Below are 23,304 nucleotides of genomic sequence, written 5' to 3'. Positions count from 1 at the left end.
GCCGGCAGTAAGTCGGACACGTTTCCAGTGAGAGTTGGACTCCGCCAAGGCTGCCCTTTGTCACCCATTCTGTTCTGAACTTTTATGGACAGAATTTCTAGGCGCAGTCAAGGCGTTGAGGGGATCTGGTTTGGTGGCTGCAGGATTAGGTCTCTGCTTTTTGCAGATGATGTGGTCCTGATGGCTTCATCTGGCCAGGATCTTCAGCTCTCACTAGATCGCTTCACAGCTGACTGTGAAGCGACTGGGATGAGAATCAGCACCTCCAAGTCCGAGTCCATGGTTCTCGCCCGGAAAAGGGTGGAGTGCCATCTCCGGGTTGCGGAGGAGACCCTGCCCCAAGTGGAGGAGTTCAAGTGCCTCGGAGTCTTGTTCACGAGTGAGGGAAGAGTGGATGGTGAGATCGACAGGCGGATCGGTGTGGCGTCTTCAGTAATGCGGACGCTGTATCGATCCGTTGTGGTGAAGAAGGAGCTGAGCCGGAAGGCAAAGCTCTCAATTTAGCGGTCGATCTACGTTCCCATCCTCACCTATGGTCATGAGCTTTGGGTTATGACCGAAAGGACAAGATCACGGGTACAATCCACCCAAATGAGTTTCCTCCGCCGGGTGGCGGGTCTCTCCCTTAGAGATAGGGTGAGAAGCTCTGTCATCTGGGAGGAGCTCAAAGTAAAGCCGCTGCTCCTCCACATGGAGAGGAGCCAGATGAGGTGGTTCGGGCATCTGGTCAGGATGCCACCCGAAGGCCTCCATAGGGAGGTGTTTAGGGCACATCTGACCGGTAGGAGGCCACGGGGAAGACCCAGGACACGTTGGGAAGACTATGTCTCCTGGCTGGCCTGGGAACGCCTCGGGATCCCCCGGGAAGAGCTGGACGAAGTGGCTGGGGAGAGGGAAGTCTGGGCTTCCCTGCTTAGGCTGCTGCCCCCGCGACCCGACCTCGGATAAGCGGAAGAAGATGGATGGATGGATGGATGGCACTTTCTACCGCTAGTATTGTCTGTTTGCAAAAAGCAGTAAAATCTGATGAACTTCCACAGAAAAATTGTATAATTTGTGAATATCCTCATATGAACTGTACCAACACCAAAGCCTTTTCTGGAATGAGAGTTATTAATCTACCCTCCTTTTTACTTCTGTACAAATACAACATCAATTAGTGATCAACCAACATCCCAACAGTCTCTGTCCTATTCACAGAGAAGCTGAGATATCCCTAATGGGCTCTAAGATTGTATAGGGCTGATAGAAAATGTCTTATCTTCGGACAGATGCAGTGAAGACAAAGCCAGACACACAAACTCTTAGACTTGAATGCTGGTTTTACACAAAAGATGACTCAAATATTCATTTTGCCACAGAAAGAAATGCTTTATCCTCAGGCTGGTCACAGGGATTTTAATGGTGGCCCAGAAGACGGGATCACCTTTGGAAGAAGCCAGACACGCACTTTCTACCACTAGTTATGTCTATTTGCAAAAAGCTGTAAAATCTGATGAACTTCCACAGAAAAATGTAGTAATTTGTGTGAAACTAAACGGTCCGTTTGAATATCCTCACATGAACTGTACCAGCACCAAAGCCTTTCCTGGAACGAGAGTTATTAATCTACCCTCCTTTTTATCTCTCGGCCCGATTGGACTGCAAATCTTGCTGAATAGAACGGGCAAGTCGACGCCATTGTTGTGAGCCGGAAGTTTTTCCAGACAAAGAAAAGAGCAAAAGTGGCAGGCAGATCTACGTCACGGCCAGGATGGAGAGTCCACACGCTCCAGTCCAGAGGCGTCATCACAGTACCTTACCAGTATCTTCCTCCCCAGTATCTTCCTCCCCAGTATCTTCCTCCCCAGCCAGTGACTTCCCAGTATCTTCCTCCCCAGCCAGTGACTTCCCAGCATCTTCCTCCCCAGCCAGTGACTTCCCAGTATCTTCCTCCCCAGCCTGTGACTTCCCAGTATCTTCCTCCCCAGCCAGTGACTTCCCAGTATCTTCCTCCCCAGCCAGTGACGTCCCAGTATCTTCCGCCCCAGCCAGTGACTTCCCAGTATCTTCCTCCCCAGCCAGTGACTTCCCAATATCTTCCTCCCCAGCCAGTGACTTCCCAGTATCTTCCTCCCCAGCCAGTGACTTCCCAGTATCTTCTGCCCCAGCCAGTGACTTCCCAGTATCTTCCTCCCCAGCTTGTGACTTCCCAGTATCTTCCGCCCCAGCCAGTGACTTCCCAGTATCTCCCTCCCCAGCTTGTGACTTCCCAGTATCTTCCGCCCCAGCCAGTGACTTCCCAGTATGTTCCTCCCCAGCTTGTGACTTCCCAGTATATTCCGCCACAGCCAGTGACTTCCCAGTATGTTCCTCCCCAGCTTGTGACTTCCCAGTATGTTCCTCCCCAGTATCTTCCGCCCCAGCCAGTGACTTCCCAGTATCTTCCTCCCCAGCCAGTAACTTCCCAGTATCTTCCTCCCCAGCCAGTAACTTCCCAGTATCTTCCTCCCCAGCCAGTAACTTCCCAGTATCTTCCGCCCCAGCCAGTGACTTCCCAGTATCTTCCGCCCCAGCCAGTGACTACCCAGTATCTTCCTCCCCAGCCAGTGACTTCCCAGTATCTTCCTCCCCAGCCAGTGACTTCCCAGTATGTTCCTCCCCAGCCAGTGACTTCCCAGTATCTTCCGCCCCAGCCAGTGACTTCCCAGTATCTTCCTCCCCAGCCAGTAACTTCCCAGTATCTTCCTCCCCAGCCAGTGACTTCCCAGTATCTTCCTCCCCAGCCTGTGACTTCCCAGTATCTTCCTCCCCAGCCAGTGACTTCCCAGTATCTTCCTCCCCAGCCAGTGACTTCCCAGTATCTTCCTCCCCAGCCAGTGACTTCCCAGTATCTTCTTCCCCAGCCAGTGACTTCCCAGTATCTTCCTCCCCAGCTTGTGACTTCCCAGTATCTTCCGCCCCAGCCAGTGACTTCCCAGTATCTCCCTCCCCAGCTTGTGACTTCCCAGTATCTTCCGCCCCAGCCAGTGACTTCCCAGTATGTTCCTCCCCAGCTTGTGACTTCCCAGTATCTTCCGCCACAGCCAGGGACTTCCCAGTATGTTCCTCCCCAGCTTGTGACTTCCCAGTATGTTCCTCCCCAGTATCTTCCGCCCCAGCCAGTGACTTCCCAGTATCTTCCTCCCCAGCCAGTAACTTCCCAGTATCTTCCTCCCCAGCCAGTGACTTCCCAGTATGTTCCTCCCCAGCCAGTAACTTCCCAGTATCTTCCGCCCCAGCCAGTGACTTCCCAGTATCTTCCGCCCCAGCCAGTGACTACCCAGTATCTTCCGCCCCAGCCAGTGACTTCCCAGTATCTTCCTCCCCAGCCAGTGACTTCCCAGTATGTTCCTCCCCAGCCAGTGACTTCCCAGTATGTTCCTCCCCAGCCAGTGACTTCCCAGTATCTTCCGCCCCAGCCAGTGACTTCCCAGTATCTTCCTCCCCAGCCAGTAACTTCCCAGTATCTTCCTCCCCAGCCAGTGACTTCCCAGTATGTTCCTCCCCAGCCAGTGACTTCCCAGTATGTTCCTCCCCAGCCAGTGACTTCCCAGTATCTTCCGCCCCAGCCAGTGACTTCCCAGTATGTTCCTCCCCAGCTTGTGACTTCCCAGTATCTTCCTCCCCAGCCAGTGACTTCCCAGTATCTTCCGCCCCAGCCAGTGGCTTCCCAGTATCTTCCTCCCCAGCCAGTAACTTCCCAGTATCTTCCGCCCCAGCCAGTGACTTCCCAGTATCTTCCGCCCCAGCCAGTGGCTTCCCAGTATCTTCCTCCCCAGCCAGTAACTTCCCAGTATCTTCCTCCCCAGCCAGTAACTTCCCAGTATCTTCCTCCCCAGCCAGTGACTTCGCAGTATCTTCCTCCCCAGCCAGTGACTTCCCAGTATCTTCCTCCCCGGCCAGTGACTTCCCAGTATCTTCCGCCCCAGCTTGTGACTTCCCAGTATCTTCCTCGACAGCTTGTGACTTCCCAGTATGTTCCTCCCCAGCCAGTGACTTCCCAGTATCTTCCTCCCCAGCTTGTGACTTCCCAGTATCTTCCGCCCCAGCCAGTGACTTCCCAGTATCTTACTCCCCAGCTTGTGACTTCCCAGTATCTTCCGCCCCAGCCAGTGACTGCCAGCTGAGAGTGTGGGTGTGCAGTAAAAGAAGCAAGGTGTTGCACAACATATGCTTGTGTCAGCAGGAAAAAAAAACATATCAAAGACAATTTCCTTCACATCCTTCAGCGATGCATATTCATCTAATAAGAGGCAGGAAAGAAGCAGCTTTTCAAAGGTTTGCAACTAAACTCACAAACTTTTTGCACAAGAAAAATAAAGTCATCGGAAGAAGGCTAGACTGTTTTCTTTCCCGAGTGGGAGGATTGTTTCATTCTGAGCTGAACAAAATCCCATTTTGCACGGTTTCCTGTGTAGCTGGGATGGGTGGGGGAGGTGGAGGGGGAGGTGGAGGGGGAAGGGGTGTTCCAATTTCCAGGTTTGCAAACCAACGGCTGAAAGAAACGTTGCCGTGCAGAAAATTATCAATCCGACTATTCTGGAAACACAATGTAAGAGACACAGGACAGGGAAAGCTGGCCCATAGGACAGACTATTTATTCCTTTGGCAACAACGTAACACTGCTGACATTTGGATTAAATATGATGAATGCACAGATTATTCATGCTCGCCTAACATCACCGTTAGTGAGAACACATTTGAAAGAAATGTGCTTGTCTGTTGCTGCTGAGAAAGCACGGAATTCTCTGAAGGAAGACCTACAAAGTTGCGAGCATATTTTTTAATTGAAAAAGAGTTACAAAAAACTGGAATTATATCAAACTGATTTTTGATTTTGATTGGACGTGTCATGGTGAAAATGCTTCAAGGAAAACTTTTTTTTTTTTTTGCATATAATAATTACCTTAGAATTTCATGGCTGCAACACGTGCCAAAGTAGTTGGGAAAGGGCATGTTCACCACTGTGTTACATGGCCTTTCCTTTTAACAACACTCAGTTTTGGTTTGGGAAGTGAGGAGACACATTTTTGAAGTGGAATTCTTTCCCATTCTTGCTTGATGTACAGCTTAAGTTGTTCAACAGTCCGGGGGTCTCCCTTCTCACATTGCAGGTGCCACACATTTTCAATGTCTGGACTACAGGCAGGCCAGTCTAGTACCCGCACTCTTTTACTATGAAGCCACGTTGATGTAACACGTGGCTTGGCATTGTCTTGCTGAAATAAGCAGGGGCGTCCATGGTAACGTTGCTTGGATGGCAACATATGTTGCTCCAAAAGCTGTATGTACCTTTCAGCATTAATGGTGCCTTCACAGATGTGTAAGTTACCCATGTCTTGGCCACTAATACACCCCCATACCATCACACATGCTGCCTTTTACACTTTGCACCTATAACAATCCGGATGGTTCTTTTCCTCTTTGACGTCCACTGTTTCCAAAAACAATTTGAAATGTGGACACGTCAGACCACAGAACACTTTTCCACTTTGTATCAGTCCATCTTAGATGAGCTCAGGCCCAGCGAAGCCGACAGCGTTTCTGGGTGTTGTTGATAAACGGTTTTTGCCTTGCATCGGAGAGTTTTAACTTGCACTTACAGATGTAGCGACCAACTGTAGTTACTGACAGTGGGTTTCTGAAGTGTTCCTGAGCCCATGTGGTGTTATCCTTTACACACTTATGTGGCTTGTTGATGCAGTATAGCCTGAGGGATGGAAGGTCACGGGCTTAGCTGCTTACGTGCAGTGATTTCTCCACATTCTCTCAACCCTTTGATGATATTACGGAGCGTAGATGGTGAAATCCCTCAATTCATTGCAATAGCTGCTTGAGAAATGTTGTTCTTAAACTGTTCAACAATTTGCTCAGGCATTTGTTGACAAAGTGGTGACCCTCGCCCCATCCTTGTTTGTGAATGACTGAGCATTTCATGGAATCTACTTTTATACCCAATCATGGCACCCACCTGTTCCCAATTAGCCTGTTCACCTGTGGGATGTTCCAAATAAGTGTTTGATGAGCATTCCTCAACTTTATCAGTATTTATTGCCACCTTTCCCAACTTCTTTGTCACGTGTTGCTGACATCAAATTCTAAAGTTAATGATTATTTGCAAAAAAAAAAAATGTTTATGAGTTTGAACATGAAATATGTTGTCTTTGTAGCATATTCAACTGAATATGGCTTGAAAAGGATTTGCAAATCATTGTATTCCGTTTATATTTACATCTAACACCATTTCCCAACTCATATGGAAACGGGTTTGTACATAGTGGTTTGCATACTTGCTAAAAAGGTACTTAGGTAATGTATTTAAGATTTTGTTTATGTATCAGTCAGCCAGGCAAAACAAAGTGTGTAGATGTGCAAAGTGGTGTATTCCAAGTGTAAAGTAAGGCTCCAGGGAGGTTTGTTCATAAAAGAGGACTCACATTTTGACAAAGGGGTCAGAGTAGCCGTTAGAGTCCATGGCGGCCAGATGGGCACAGCGTATGATGCCAACCAGCAGGCAGCCCTTCTCCGTGTTGTAGCACAGCGACACCAGGATCCGGCCACGCTGCCGACAGAAAACACATCTCTCACACACACAGCTGGGACACAATAAAGATTACAACTACAGTATGTTGCTCAAAGCACGGCTAATTGTGTTGACTAAAAATGTTGCTCTTAGTTATCGTCAACAAGCTACTAAAGTGTGAAACGGGACCATAACGAATAAAAACAAATGCATGTTGACTAAATCAATGATGACATTAACTGAAAATCTGGTCAAGGAATGAAAACGAGACAAAAATGTTGACAGACGAAATCCAATCATTATTTTTTTTAATTTTTAGGCAGGTGGGACAAGTTTGGAATCTACCCAATCACAATCTACACCAGAATACTTTGATCATGAACCTCATTGAACATAATTAGATGAATGTATATAGACTTATGACTGTAAGGCATTTGCAAAATTATTTTTTCCGGCATCAACAATATTGGTAACTACATTCATTGCAAATGCCGGAAAAAATAATTTTGCAAATGCCTTACAGTCATAAGTCTATATACATTCATCTAATTATGTTCAATGATGTTCATGATCAAAGTATTCTGGTATTCCTTTACTAAATCAAAGGGTAGGCCACTAATTGTGTTCTGTGAGATGGTTTTACTGCAGGCTGGTAACAGCGACCGCTCTGTAGGAGGGTCATAGAGGAATTTCGCCTCGTATAAAAACATTGAGGTTTTGCCTCTATCTGTGGTAGAGATTTTAAGTTAGTGGCCTACGTCAGAAATCGGTATGGTCCAGGGTTCTAGAACCCTGGAAGAGGGGTATGTAGTAGAATTTCTGACCTTCGAACTATATTTCGTGTCTATTAAGAATGTCTGCTCATTTAATTTCTCTTCTATTCTATACCATTGAATAGACCAGATGGAGGACAAAGTTGAATATGAAGTCGTGCCAACCTGTCTACAAAATGTTTTGATTGTCTAAGTATGATTAAGGGATTCAAGGATGTTGCAAAACAAACATGTCGAAAACCACAAGACCGTGACGCACGAGGAAAACAGATTGACGCACGAAGAAACAGATAAAATGGCCAGTAGACCAGGACTCTAGAGAGATTGCTTTTTTTGTGTGTCCTCCGGAGGATGTTTTGTTTGTCTGCAGGGACAGCTCAATCCGACTTGCACTTTTGACTAAGGGTAAATAAACTTTTTGTACTAAACTCACTTTTGTTGCTGTTTAAGCTTCGGACAATCCACTACACATATGTATTGTAATACAGTGTTTATATTTTTCACTGGGAAAGTACAGTTACACACCTCAATACAATATGTCTGCTACAGCTGGAAGAAAGAGAAGAGACGGACGCACTTCACCTTTGACACTTTGGGAACCCCGTGGCTCCATAATCTCCGGTAAAATGAGGCCGTCTGCAGGCTAATCATCACAACAGTAACTGGGCCAAAGGTAATATTTCGCAATTACTCATTCTCTACTGAATTACTGTTACTAATAAAGAACTAGAAAGCAGGAGGAAGAGCGCTTATAAGCGAGCTTACCCGTTCATTTAACAAGCAAGATACCTGCACAGTGCACTTTAATCAATGTCCTGGGCACACTGTTCACTTACTCATTGTACAACTTGACAACCCAAAAGAGCTGAGTTGTCATTTTCCAAACTAACATACGAAGAAAGACATATGTGATATATATTTATATATATCCATATACACTATATATACAAATATACATACATATATAAACAGTATATGTATACACATACAGTTTATACTGTATATATACAAATATATACTGTGTGTATACACACACACATGCATATATATATATATATATATATATATATATATATATATATATATATATATATATATATATATATATATATATATATATATATATATATATATATATATACACCCACATATACAGTATATTATATATATATTACATATACATATATACATATACACATACATACACACACAAATATATATACATACATACATATATAAATACATACATATATATACACATATATACATACATATACCAAATGTGTATATATATATATATACACATATATACGCAAACACATATATAAATGGTAAATGGGTTATACCTGTATAGCGCTTTTCTACCTTCAATGTACTTAAAGCGCTTTGACACTAATTCCACATTCACCCATTCACACACTGATGGCGGGAGCTGCCATGCAAGGCCCTAACCACCAACCATCAGGAGCAAGGGTGAAGTGTCTTGCTCAAGGACACAGCGGACAAGACTAGGGTGGCAGAAGCTGGGGATCGAACCAGGAACCCTCAGGTTGCTGGCACGGCCACTCTCCCAACTACGCCACGCCGTCCCCATATATATATATACATATATATATATATATATATATATATATATATATATATATATATATATATATATATATATATATATATATATATATATATATGTATATATATATATATATATATACACTACCGTTCAAAAGTTTGGGGTCACCCAAACAATTTAGTGTTTGAGCCTTCATTTCTAAGAACAAGAATAGACTGTCGAGTTTCAGATGAAAGTTCTCTTCTTCTGGCCATTTTGAGCGTTTAATTGACCCCACAAATGTGATGCTCCAGAAACTCAATCTGCTCAAAGGAAGGTCAGTTTTGTAGCTTCTGTAACGAGCTAAAGTGTTTTCAGATGTGTGAACATGATTGCACAAGGGTTTTCTAATCATCAATTAGCCTTCTGAGCCAATGAGCAAACACATTGTACCATTAGAACACTGGAGTGATAGTTGCTGGAAATGGGCCTCTATACACCTATGTAGATATTGCACCAAAAAGCAGACATTTGCAGCTAGAATAGTCATTTAGCACATTAGCAATGTATAGAGTGTATTTCTTTCAAGTTAAGACTAGTTTAAAGTTATCTTCAGTGAAAAATAAGGACATTTTAATGTGACCCCAAACTTTTGAACGGTAGTGTATATATATATATATATAAGTTTGGATTTATAACACTTGTTTGTGTTCCAAATATAGAATAAAACTAGTTTTTGTCTACATATGACCACTTTTGTCAGATTTTATTCAACATTTGAAAAAGTGCTTAGATGCTGTGCAATGACTTTAATAAAAGTGGTTTCAAGACAACTTCCGAGATCCTTTATATTTTAGTCGACATAGCGTACTGTAATTTTCCTCGACTAGCCTTAGAGTAAATCAATTTAGATGAGGACTAAAACTAAAATACATTTTGGTCCAAAGACTATTGACTAAACTAAATGAAAAAGTGCAGCCAGTGTAATAAAAGTGTGTAGTTAAAAGCTGCAACATGACACTGCAACGCTGCCCCTGGAGGCCAAAAGCTATTAGCCCTTGTCTCTAGAATCATGAGAAAGGATTAGATAACAAGCACACGGGACTAATAAGTACTAGTTTGTGCTATAAGCGGCTCATGATTTCCCTGCCATGCATCTTTCTTTATGCGGGGATGAAATGACAAGAGAGATAAGGCGAGTACCTCCTCCTCTGCAGTAGGAGCGCCCTGCTCCACCGCTTGATTGTTGGACTCTTTATTCTGGAACAACACAAACACGCAGTCATGACCATGAAACATCACATTTGACTCAACATGACCATGAAACATCAGATTTGACTCAACATGACCATGAAACTTCATATTGACTCAACATGACCATGAAACATCAGATTTGACTCAACATGACCATGAAACATCAGATTTGACTCAACATGACCATGAAACATCATATTGTTATTATTATTATTATTTTGTGTGATAAGAGTGTGTTTTGTCCTTGGAATGCCAGATCACCTAGAGCAGCCGATATGGATGAATTGATTAAGTTGATCTCCTAAAGCTTTGGTATAAACTTGAAAATATTCCAATTCTGTCTTGATGGTCCTTCTTACTCAGCATATATGTCATCGAAAGAACTTAGGATTGACCAGTAACTTAGATTCCCTTGGAGGAAGAACTGGTCCGACGCAACAGTAGCTAATTGCATTGTAGATGTCGGAAACAGCGGGAGGCAGTGTGCAGGTAAAAAGGTGTCTAATATTTAAACCAAAAATAAACAAAAGGTGAGTGCCCCTAAGAATCAAATCAAATCAAATCAACTTTATTTATAAAGCACATTTAAAATGTACCACAGGGGTAGCCAAAGTGCTGTACAATGGGCAGGTTAAAAATAATACAAGAACCAAGCAAACACAACACAACACAAACAGAACACGATAAAAAATAAATAAATAAAATATAAAAACAGGTTGACAGCAGGTGTATTATGGGGCGCCATTGCAGGATGGGTATCACTCAGTGTTAAAAGCCATGGAATAAAAGTATGTTTTTAAGAGAGATTTAAAAACAGGAAGAGAGGAGGCTTGTCTAACACTCAGAGGTAGGTCGTTCCAGAGCTTGGGAGCAGCAGCAGCGAAAGCTCTGTCACCTCTAAGCTTCAGCCTTGTGTCAGGGACCGTCAGTAGCAGCTGATCGACTGATCTTAGGGATCGGGTGGGGCAGTAAGGCTGAAGGAGGTCGGAGAAATATGTTGGCGCGAGAAAAGGCATTGAAGCTTAGGGAAGGCTACGCAGAACAAAACTAAAACTGAACTGGCTACAAAGTAAACAAAAACAGAATGCTGGACGACAGCAAAGACTTACTGTAGAGCAAAGACAATGTACATCGCAACATGACATGACAATCAACAATGTCCCCACAAAGAAGGATAAAACAACTGAAATATTCTTCATTGCTAAAACAAAGTAGATGCGGAAAATATCGCTCAAAGGAAGACATGAAACTGCTACAGGAAAATACCAAAAAAAGAGAAAAAGCCACCAAAATAGGAGCGCAAGACAAGAAGTGAAACACTACACACAAGAAAATAGCAAAAAAGTCCAAATAAGTCAGGGTGTGATGTGACAGGTGGTGACAGTACACCTACTTTGAGACAAGAGCTATAGTGATGCATGCTTGGTTATGCTTTGAAGCAGACCTGGGCAAATTAAGGCCACATGTCGCCCGTTGAGCTTTTCAATTTGGCTTGCTGGACATTCCTAAATAATTATTTTAGATGTTTAAGATGGAAAGTGTAGCTGCCATTATGATGTGCACTCATCTTTTAGAATGATCTTCAACTATACTAAGTCTTTACATGCTTGGAATCGGCATAATCTAATTAGTTACTATGCTCATCTAATTAGCTACTATGCTCATCTAATTACTTACTATGGTCATCTAATTAGTTACTATGGTCATCTAATTACTTACTATGCTCATCTAATTACTTACCGTATTTTCCGCACTATAAGGCTCACCGGATTATAAGGCGCACCTTCAATGAATGGCCTATTTTAAAACGTTGTTCATATATAAGGCGCACCGCATTATAAGGCGCATAGAATAGACGCTACAGTAGAGGCTGGGGTTACGTTATGCATCCCGTAGTTGCGAGACCTGTTGTGGCTCAATAGTGGTCCATATATAAGGCGCACTGGATTATAAGGCGCACTGTCAGCTTTTGAGAAAATTGGAGGTTTTTAGGTGCGCCTTATAGTGCGTAAAATACGGTACTTAGGTCACTATGAGATATGTCAGATTGTAGGTGGGTTGTTTTTTTTAACCTTCGCGTTCATATTTCACTGTTTGTTGCATTTTGGTTAAGTTTCGGTTGATTGTAAAATATTTAGTCAATATTCAGTGTTTTATCCTTCATAGTTAATATTGTAAATCCCACATTCTTTCTTTTCACGTCTCATTCAGTAAAAAAAAATGTCAAATTCCATTCCGTTTTTTAAGGCGGTCTGTCATTACGTTTTTAGCTTTCAATCATTATTGTGAGGTTTTGTATTAGTGTTCCTAAAAATAGATATACCGGCCAAATAACACACCTTTTTATCTAAATCTGCCCCCCCCGAGTCAAATAATTGCCCAGGCCTGCTTTAAAGTCATATCCAACAATTGCGACAACGACTTTTTACTGTCAACTGAGTTTCGTTTTTTTAAATGATTTCCGCCGGTGGTGTGCCTCTGCATTTTTTCTACGCAAAAAATGTGCCTTGGCTCAAAAAAGGTTGAAAAACACTGGTGTACATAGTCCATAGAGCTGGTGTATACAACACATGACCCTCCAGTGCAACACAGGTAAGTACAGTGTATAGTATTAGACGCATGAAAGTACGTACGGGTGCAATTCTCTCCAGACCCATGTTGTAGCGTTTGTTGTCTCCTTCTCGGAGCTTCTTCAGGGCCACTCTCACCTCGCCGATGAATTCATTGCGGCCGAGTCTGTCCATGTCACACACACACAGCCTGCAGCACACACACACACACACACACACACACACACACACACACACACACACACACACACACACACACACACACACACACACACACACACACACACACATGCACAGAATTAATAAAAGGTCAATATGTACTGCATGATTCTTTTTGTACACATTGATTGGGTAAAAAGGTTTGCGGTGCAGCGGTTTGGTACTTAAAGGACTTTCTTTGGAATGTTGCCTATTAGTCACAATCCTTATCTAAGACAAAAACACATGTTTTTTTTTAATGCATTATAAGTGGTAAAATAAGGCAAGTACTAACAAAAAATAACATAACTAAAATACACGAAAAAAACCAATACTCCATTTACATCATGTGACCTGAATATTAAGCAAGTATTAGCAATATTGTTTACTGTAGTGTTGCTGTGATCACAGAGCTAACTAGCTTTATGCTGCTGTATTGACATGTTGAGCTGCTGCGTGGCCTCGGAGTTGGTGAAAGTGAATTGTAGATGATAAATCATGCCACTCACCTGGATAGTACAACGTTGTGGACATAAACCGAGAAGTTGGTCAACTTTGACGTCAAACTTATACCCGGAGATGGCAAGAAAAACACGAAAAAAACGGTCATTTGCAGCCACCTTTGATTATTTTTTGTTTTTATTTACCTCCAGGTGGATTATGATTAAATCTTCATCGAAACAGGAGGATAAACATCCCATCAATCGGCATCCCAGTGAGAGCAGACATGGTACAGTAAGTGATTGTTTTTTTATGTTCGTAGTTTGTAATTCTTAGCTATACTGCTACTTACTGTGTCCCCTTATCACTCAGCTTCTAAAACTTGTAGATCATCCTCCTTATGTTCAGCTTAAAAAAATATAAGGTTCTGGATCATCATTTGTCCCAAAGTAGTCTTTGTTGTCTCTCATCAAGTCTGTCATGACTAGTAGTCTTCTTGTTGTTGTTGTTGTTGTTGTTGAAGGAAAGCGAACGTTGTGATGCGTTTGTGAAATTAATACGCTGCTGTATGCTCAAAATGAGCAAAATACATAAATATTACATGTTATTATACATGACATATATACTTACATCATGTATATATTACATGTTATTATGAATGTTACTACATTACATATATACTTACATCATGTATATATTACATGTTATTATGAATGTTACCTCATGACATATATACTTACATCATGTATATATTACATGTTATTATGAATCTTACTACATTACATATATACTTACATCATGTATATATTACATGTTATTATGAATGTTACTACATGACATATATACTTACATCATGTATATATTACATGTTATTATGAATGTTACTACATGTCATATATACTTACATCATGTATATATTACATGTTATTATGAATGTTACTACATGACATATATACTTACATCATGTATATATTACATGTTATTATGAATGTTACTACATGACATATATACTTACATCATGTATATATTACATGTTATTATGAATGTTACTACATGACATATATACTTACATCATGTATATATTACATGTTATTATGAATGTTACTACATGACATATATACTTACATCATGTATATATTACATGTTATCATGAATGTTACTACACTACATATGTACTTACATCATGTATATATTACATGTTATTATGAATGTTACTACATGACATATATACTTACATCATGTATATATTACATGTTATTATGAATGTTACTACATGACATATATACTTACATCATGTATATATTACATGTTATTATGAATGTTACTACATGACATATATACTTACATCATGTATATATTACATGTTATTATGAATGTTACTACATTACATATGTACTTACGGCGTGTATATAAAATGTTGGAGCTTTTTTTAGCGCGCTTTATAGGCAGAATAGAGCGACTCTTGTTGGTTTAATTGTTAGCTGACTTTTGCTAATCTTAATTTATGAGTTGGAATGCTTCAAAGAGTTAAAGATGTTTCTTTGTCCCCCATAAAGATTTTGAATGATAAGTACAGTTCCCCTTTAGCAACACACGGTAGCCACATTTACATCAAACGAGACATGCTGGTACCATTTTTGCCTGAACGTGTCAACATGTTTCCATGAAATACCCCGAAGATGGAGAATGTTCTGTCTGCTGCCAATGAGTCGCCCTTCATGACGCGGTGGTCCTTTAAGGGGTGAAGGAGTCACGACTGGCCGAGGGAGAGCTACAGACACAAGTGCTTCATGAGAATGAGTCACATGTGGAAATAAAAGACAACTCCAAACGCCGGAGGGCCAGAAGGAGATTAGCTCTGAGCCTCGCAACAGCAAATAGCTGCTCTGCACTCGCCAGCACGCTCTCAGAGCCCAACAGGAACCACTAACTATCGTAAATAATATCAATCCAATTTAGTCTAATGTCCTCTGAGGCCGGGAGCTAATGTGATGATGTGTGCACCACCATGCTAGTGCTGGTGTGGCGTCCCCTGCCACTAAACACCCTGGCTGGGACAAAGTACCATCAAGCTGGGGGAGTTGTACTGGTCCAGAGCAGTCTGTTCTAAGGTCTTCCCTCTGGACCACCACACAACTTCTCACTGACTGTCCATCTCCTCAACACCCCTGACAATGTGTAGTATACTGTACTGTATACTGTACAATAATACACTTTATATGAGGGCTGGCCAAAATAACCACTTAACTCATGCCATTAATCAACAAAAATGATCGCATTAATCATGCATAGTTGCAGATTAAAGTGATTGTACCACACCTTCCGCCCGGATGCAGCTGAGGTAGGCTCCAGCACCCCCCACAACCCCAAAAGGGACAAGAGGTAGAAAATGGATCGATGGATTATTTTTACATTCATTATTTTGAGATGCCAGTCTTTGGCAAAGGGTGTGTCAGTCGATGGTGGAGGGTGTGTCAGTCGATGATGGAGGGTGTGTCAGTCGATGATGGAGGGTGTGTCAGTCGATGATGGAGGGTGTGTCAGTCGATGATGGAGGGTGTGTCAGTCGAGGGTGGAGGGTGTGTCAGTCGATGGTGGAGGGTGTGTCAGTCAATGGTGGAGGGTGTGTCAGTCCATGGTGGAGGGTGTGTCAGTCCATGGTGGTGGGTGTGTCAGTCGATGATGGAGGGTGTGTCAGTCGATGATGGAGGGTGTGTCAGTCGATGGTGGAGGGTGTGTCAGTCGATGGTGGAGGGTGTGTCAGTCGAAGGTGGAGAGTGTGTCAGTCCATGGTGGGGGAGGGTGTGTCAGTTGATGGTGGGGGAGGGTGTGTCAGTCGATGATGGAGGGTGTGTCAGTCGATGGTGGATGGTGTGTCAGTCAATGGTGGAGGGTGTGTCAGTCGATGGTGGAGGGTGTGTCAGTCGATGGTGGATGGTGTGTCAGTCAATGGTGGAGGGTGTGTCAGTCGATGATGGAGGGTGTGTCAGTCGATGATGGAGGGTGTGTCAGTCGATGATGGAGGGTGTGTCAGTCGATGGTGGATGGTGTGTCAGTCAATGGTGGAGGGTGTGTCAGTCGATGATGGAGGGTGTGTCAGTCGATGGTGGAGGGTGTGTCAGTCGATGGTGGAGGGTGTGTCATTCGATGATGGAGGGTGTGTCAGTTGATGGTGGAGGGTGTGTCAGTCCATGGTGGAGGTGTGTCAGTCGATGGTGGAGGGTGTGTCAGTCGATGGTGGAGGGTGTGTCAGTCGATGGTGGAGGGTGTGTCAGTCGATGGTGGTGGAGGGTGTGTCAGTCCATGGTGGAGGGTGTGTCAGTACATGGTGGAGGGTGTGTCAGTCGATGATGGAGGGTGTGTCAGTCGATGATGGAGGGTGTGTCAGTCGATGGTGGATGGTGTGTCAGTCAATGGTGGAGGGTGTGTCAGTCGATGATGGAGGGTGTGTCAGTCGATGGTGGAGGGTGTGTCAGTCGATGGTGGAGGGTGTGTCATTCGATGATGGAGGGTGTGTCAGTTGATGGTGGAGGGTGTGTCAGTCCATGGTGGAGGGTGTGTCAGTCGATGGTGGAGGGTGTGTCAGTCGATGGTGGAGGGTGTGTCAGTCGATGGTGGTGGAGGGTGTGTCAGTCCATGGTGGAGGGTGTGCCAGTACATGGTGGAGGGTGTGTCAGTCGATGGTGGAGGGTGTGTCAGTCGATGGTGGTGGAGGGTGTGTCAGTCGAGGACGGAAGGTGTGTCATTCGAGGACGGAAGGTGTGTCAGTCCATGGAGGGTGGAGGGTCCATAGTGACTGCTACCACATGTGTAGTCTGGATTGTATTATTCTTAGTAGCAATTCCCTCACATTTGTTTCCTCAGCAGGAAGTGGATTCTTGTGGATCATTAAAGTTTGTCTAAGTCGAAGATTAAACAGTGTTGCTTATTTTTTGAACAAATAGTCATTTATTTGGGCTTGCCTTTCTGTATGTGAGGTAAGTCGTTTGTCTTTTTTCCACCTCCATGGTTTTAATGCCCGCCTAGTACGTGGAGTCCAGTACCCTGAACACATAACATACTGTATGTACAGTAGAGATAGATTTATGCCTCTGCATCCTTCTTCTTTAGAAAACTGGCTCTTTGTTAAACCAGCGGTCATTCGTTGTTGTCATGCCAACAATTACTGACATCTCTAAGATGGGATCAGAATATTACCAGTTTTATCTTTATTGGTGAGAATTATTCTGACATTCGTATGGCTTGGTGTCCATTGTAAACACTGTGACACCAATATCACTTTTTGGAAATGTCCCTGATTTAAAAATATGTATATATATATATATATATATATATATATATATATATATATATATATATATATATATATATATATATATATATATATATATATATATATACACATATTAGGGCTGCAACAACTAATCGATTAAAATCGATTATAAAAATAGTTACCGATTAATTTAGTCATCGATTCGTTGGATCTATGCTATGCGCATGCGCAGAGGCTTTTTATTTTTTTATTTTTTTAAATAAACCTTTATTTATAAACTGCAACATGTACAAACAGCTGAGAAACAATAATCAAAATAAGTATGGTGCCATTATGCTGTTTTCTTTAAATAAAATACTGGAAAGGATAGAAATGTAGTTTGTCTCTTTTATCCGATTATTAATCGATTAATCGAAGTAATAATCAACAGATTAATCGATTATCAAATTAATCGTTAGTTGCAGCCCTAATATATATATATATATATATAAAATTTTGGTTCGGTACGTACCTCGGTTTAGAGGTCACGGTTCGGTTCATTTTCGGTACAGTAAAAAAACAACAAAATATAAATTTTTGGGTTATTTATTTACCAAATTTGCAAAATCTTCCACCAAAAATATTTTTCTTAGTGTAATATTTGATGTGAAGTAATGGGAACCTTAAAAAGGTCAATAATTCATAATAACATTGATTTTGATTCAATATTATGTTTTGAGCAATGACAGTTTGAAAGAAAAACAAAACAGATTTGTTTTATTAGTCAACATTGCAACTTTTTCTAAATTAAAGCTTTTTTATTTCACTTTTGTTATGTTTTTGCTTATTTTAGTAATATTTTTAGAATGTGCCGTGGGCCTTTAAAACATTAGCTGTGGGCCGCAAATGGCCTCCGGGGCACACTTTTGACACCCCTGCTATAGATAATAAAACATTAAATCTATGGATAAAAAGCAGAGCCTGGCGACGCATGCGCGCTTATCATAACTCTCTCTCTCTCTCTGTCTCTGCCCCTCCCTCACCAATGCTGCTGTTTGTTTTGTTTTTAACCCCTTCTTAACCCTGAGCGTACATTGAAAATATACGCCACCCTAACTCAAAATGCCGGACATTTGAGGCATTTAAGAAACTCCGCAAAAGAGGACATGTCCGGTGAAAAGAGGACGTATGGTCAGTCTATCCTAGCCCGTTAGCTGCTAGCATGCCGTGTGTTGTGCCTCGGTGTGCATTGTTTACACAACGTGCGTTACGCTACTTTCCCCTCTCCTCCTCTTCTAGACGCAGACACATGAGTTATTTTCAGTTCCACAGACAAGTTCACAAAGCAGACGCTCCAAAAAGCTGCAGACAAACGAAAGGCGGCTGTGACTCAAATAGAAGCATCTCCCGTGCATCTCACTTGTAAACAAAGTATTTGATCCCCACCAGGCACCTGAGGCAATCCAATCTAGACCAAGTCTGCATCCAGCACTAAATCAAGTCCAGCATTTGTCTCGCTCTCCCCATGGCACAAGTCACTAGTGGTCTGTTAGCAAGATGGAGCGCTAGGAAGACATCGAAGAAAAGCCCTAACACGTGCACACACACACACGCACACGCACACACACACACACACACACGCACACGCACACGCACACACACACACACACACACACACACTCAGTGTGCATGATCAAAAGACCTTTCCATCTCCTGTTAATGGCCGCCTGACCACTTTGTTGCGATGAAATCCCCCAATGAGGCCATCATAAGTCAGCAGTAGTGTGCATGAAAGTGAGGTGATTCCGCCCAGTGAAATGCACCAAAAGTGGAAGTGCTCCACATTGTGGCTGTCACAAATCTTTAAAAGGATTTCAAAGGTGCCTCCATGCCGAGACAGACTGCAGCGACTGCTGGCAGGTAGAAGGACGTTTGTATCCAGTCTGATAATCATCTCGTCTTCACAAAATACTTTTCAGAAAATGACACTCCTCGTCATTTGTACACACCCCAAAAGCGGTGAAGTTGTCACGTTGTGTAAATGCTAAATAGAAACAAATCCTTTTCAACTTATATTCAATTGAATAGACTGCAAAGACAAGATATTTCATGTTCACACTGAGAAACTTTGCTATTTTTGGCAAATATTAGCTCATTTGGAGTTTGATGCCTGCAACATGTGTCAGAAAAGCTGGCACAAGTGGCAAAAAAGAGTGATAAAGTTGAGGAATGCTCTTATTTGGAACATCCCACAGGTGAACAGGCTCATTGGGAACAGGTGGGTGCCATGATTGGGTATAAAAGCAGCTTCCAGTTGTTCACAAACAAGGACGGGGGCGAGGGTCACCACTTTGTCAACAAATGCCTGAGCAAATTGTTGAAGGACAACATTTCTCAACAAGGAATTGAGGGATTTCACCATCTACGCTCCGTAATATCATCAAAAGGTTGAGAGAATGTGGAGAAATCACTGCACGTAAGCCATGATATTACACACCTTCCATCCCTCAGGCTGTACTGCATCAAAAACAGGCATCAGTGTGTAAAGGATATCACCACATGGGCGCAGGAACACTTCAGAAAACCACTGTCAGTAACTACAGTTGGTCGCTACATCTGTAAGTGCAAGTTAAAACTCTCCTATGCAAAGCCAAAGCCATTTATCAACAACACCCAGAAACAAGCTCATCTAAGATGGACTGATGCAAAGTGGGAAAGTGTTCTGTGGTCTGACGAGTCCACATTTCAAATTGCTTTTGGAAACTGTGGACCAAAGAGGAAAAGAACCATCCGGATTGTTCTAGGGTGAAAGTGTAAAAGGCAGCATGTGTGATGGTATGGGGGTGTATTAGTGGCCAAGACATGGGTAACTTACACATCTGTGAAGGCACCATTAATGCTGAAAGGTACATACAGCTTTTGGAGCAACATATGTTGTTATCATGGACGCCCCTGCTTATTTCAGCAAGACGACGCCAAGCCACGTGTTACAACAGTGTGGCTTTGTAGAAAAAGAGTGTGGGTACTAGACTGGCCTGCCTGTAGTCCAGACATTGGAAATGTGTGAAGGCTAAAATATGAGAAGGGAGACTGTTGAACAACTTAAGCTGTACATCAAGCAAGAATGGGAAATAATTCCACTTCAAAAATGTGTCTCCTCACTTCCCAAACCTTTACTGAGTGTTGTTAAAAGGAAAGGCCATGTAACACACTGGTAAAAATGCCCTTTTTGCAATGTGTTGCTGCCATTCAATTCTAAGTTAAAGATTATTAATGATTTATTATGAAGTTTGTCAGTGTGAACATGAAATATCTTGTCTTTGCAGTCTATTCAATTGAATATAAGTTGAAAAGGATTTGTTGTATTCTCTTTTTATTTACCTTTTACACTACTTCACTGCTTTTGGCTTTTGTAGACTAATTTCTGTAAAAAAAAATGACTTACTGTAAATTCCGGACTTCAAACTGCTTTGAAGCCTGGCGACCATAACAAAATAGTTTAAAAGAAAACAAGCAAATACACTGAATAAGTGTATTTTTTGTGCTATAGCGCCATCTTTTGGACGAGTTCGCTCACTGCAGGTGCTGCGTCGCCCTTCTGTTTAGACTGAGCCTTGAACCGGAAGAAGAAGTGCTGTTCTGTCTTCTAGCCGTCCATAGCGGGTCTACACGTATGGATTCTTCAATCATCACTCCAAACAACGTCTGTAAGTTTTACAATATAACTAAAACAATTCTTACTTCTTAAAGCGTCCCATGTGTGATGTCTGTAGGAGTGTTTTCATGCATATTTGTACATGCTAGCGTCGTTAGCATGAGCTAATATGCTAACACGTTTACAAGTATCAGTGTTAGTATTATTAACTTACAATTGCATTCTTTTTGTATTGTTTCACTTTCATAAATTCACCCAGACGTCGCCGTGGAGTTATTGAGTCTGTTTAGCTGATTGGAGAGCTAGCGTCCATGCTAGTGGGTCCATGATGATGACTTCTGTTTTTTTTGGTCATCCATTTTACTGCCGTGTCAATAAATATTTATAAAATCTTTCTGTGAAAATAATTCATTTCATAACGGCGGCTGGTATATGGAAAATGTAAACAATTCTAAGAAAATGTTGTGGGTGTGGCTTATATGCTTTATAGTGTGGAATACAGTAAATAAATATTGGAACTTTTGAAGTGCATTTTGTGTCCTAGTTTGCAAAACGAGGTCCAACGTTGCCTTCATAGGTATTGTTCTGCCTCAGTTATTAAGATTACTTTATTCAGTGTGTGTTATTTCCAAGTCATTTCAGTTGGTTCTGTTAAGTGAGCTGTACCTTTAAGAAACGCAGATAGGTCACGTGTTTAGACTCCGGAAAGATTTCAGACAGGTGCGCACAACTCCGCTTCACTCCTCGTGTTTCTCAGCAAACAACTATCACATCTTATGCTGTTCGTGGCATCGTTGGTATGTACTCATATTTAATGTTTATAGTACACAATGAGTCATATTTAGCCGTGAAATGTGTGTGTTTTATGATGTTAGGCGATCTCTGATTGCATTACCTGTTCAGGTCAGCTAACTTTCATTTGTTGTCATCTGCCGCCATCTAGTGGACGTTTGTTGTACTGTTACTTAAGTCAATTTAAACTGTAGAAAGCTCAATGGTCACTGGTATTATTAATCATAACAACACATACAGTGGTGTGTGACAAAGTTAAACTTAGATTTAATTCATATAGAATACTTGATAATCTGTAGTCTGTGATATGACATTATTAAATTCATGCATTTACATTTACAATGTATGTGTCTTACAGTTTCACCCTTTCAACTGTCAATAAACCTGGCCTCCATCAGTCAACCTGGTGTTCAGAGTTTTGATGAGCGGAAGGTGTTGAACTTACTGCCTTCGTGTACAAGTGTGCTTAAGGAAGGCAGGATAGGTATCTTTTTGTTGTTGTTGCCTGTGTTGATGGGCTCATATTGCCGTACCATTTGAAGCTGAAATATTCCCACACTGGGACATTTGGCTTTGTAATCAGATTTTTGTCTTATTTTTTGTTACTTTGCCAAACTTCTCACCTGCGAGTGGTGAGGCCCTCTGTCCGTGCTCCCTCTGCGGGTAAAGTCATAGATTGTGAATGACTGAAAAGAGGGCTCACTGCGTTCAGTTCATTGTACTGTTGAATAAACACACTCTGGTGCTTCTTTCTCTTTCTCTCTTGAAAGGAGAGGCTGAACAATTGTGATTGGCCAACATGGCTGTCACTCAAATACCGGTGACAAAATAAAACTATGGTTATTTATTGCAATAATCAAAACGGTGCAGCTTTAACTTGTAGCAGTTTTTTTTGCGGTCATGACATAATGACCAACAATGACAAATCCAACTTAAATTAGCACTTAACTTGTGACAAGTCAGTCGCTCATCAGGAGTGAGATTTATTCCATCTGTGTCGCCGTCTGACTTTTCAATCAAGACGGCGGCCCCTGGGGCGGCACGACTGCATCAATTAAAAGATTACTGCTGGTCGCAGGCCAGCCATGAGGTCTTCACTGAGGACATTCATTAGTTTACTCAGCTGGATCATTCTTCAAAATAGGCAGTCTGTGCCAACTTTCAGCTTGTAGAAGGTGGATGGGCTTAAGTGCATTTTGCTTCAACATAGCATGACAAATGCCTAGAATGTTCTATATTAAACAATTAAATCATTGCTCAAAAGGTTCATTATGTC

The 23,304-nt window shown here is 42.1% G+C and overlaps 1 protein-coding gene across 13 annotated transcripts in view; it reads right to left on the bottom strand.

The window, feature by feature from the left end:
• doc2d (double C2-like domains, delta) overlaps positions 1 to 23,304 on the bottom strand; it is a 240,410-nt gene that overhangs the window by 45,939 nt on the left and 171,167 nt on the right. For all 13 annotated transcript variants that reach the window (XM_062026282.1, XM_062026274.1, XM_062026269.1 and 10 more), the window contains 3 exons: positions 12,754 to 12,880; positions 10,070 to 10,126; positions 6,459 to 6,583 (listed from right to left, as the gene is read on the bottom strand). In XM_062026282.1, coding sequence (XP_061882266.1) covers positions 6,459 to 6,583; positions 10,070 to 10,126; positions 12,754 to 12,880 — 309 coding nt within the window. The remainder of the gene's footprint in view (positions 1 to 6,458; positions 6,584 to 10,069; positions 10,127 to 12,753; positions 12,881 to 23,304) is intronic.

Source organism: Entelurus aequoreus, linkage group LG18, assembly GCF_033978785.1.
Source record: "Entelurus aequoreus isolate RoL-2023_Sb linkage group LG18, RoL_Eaeq_v1.1, whole genome shotgun sequence".
In the NCBI taxonomy this organism is placed as follows: Eukaryota; Metazoa; Chordata; class Actinopteri; order Syngnathiformes; family Syngnathidae; genus Entelurus; species Entelurus aequoreus.
Note: the sequence above shows the minus strand (reverse complement) of the source record. Positions and strands in the feature narration are given on the sequence as shown.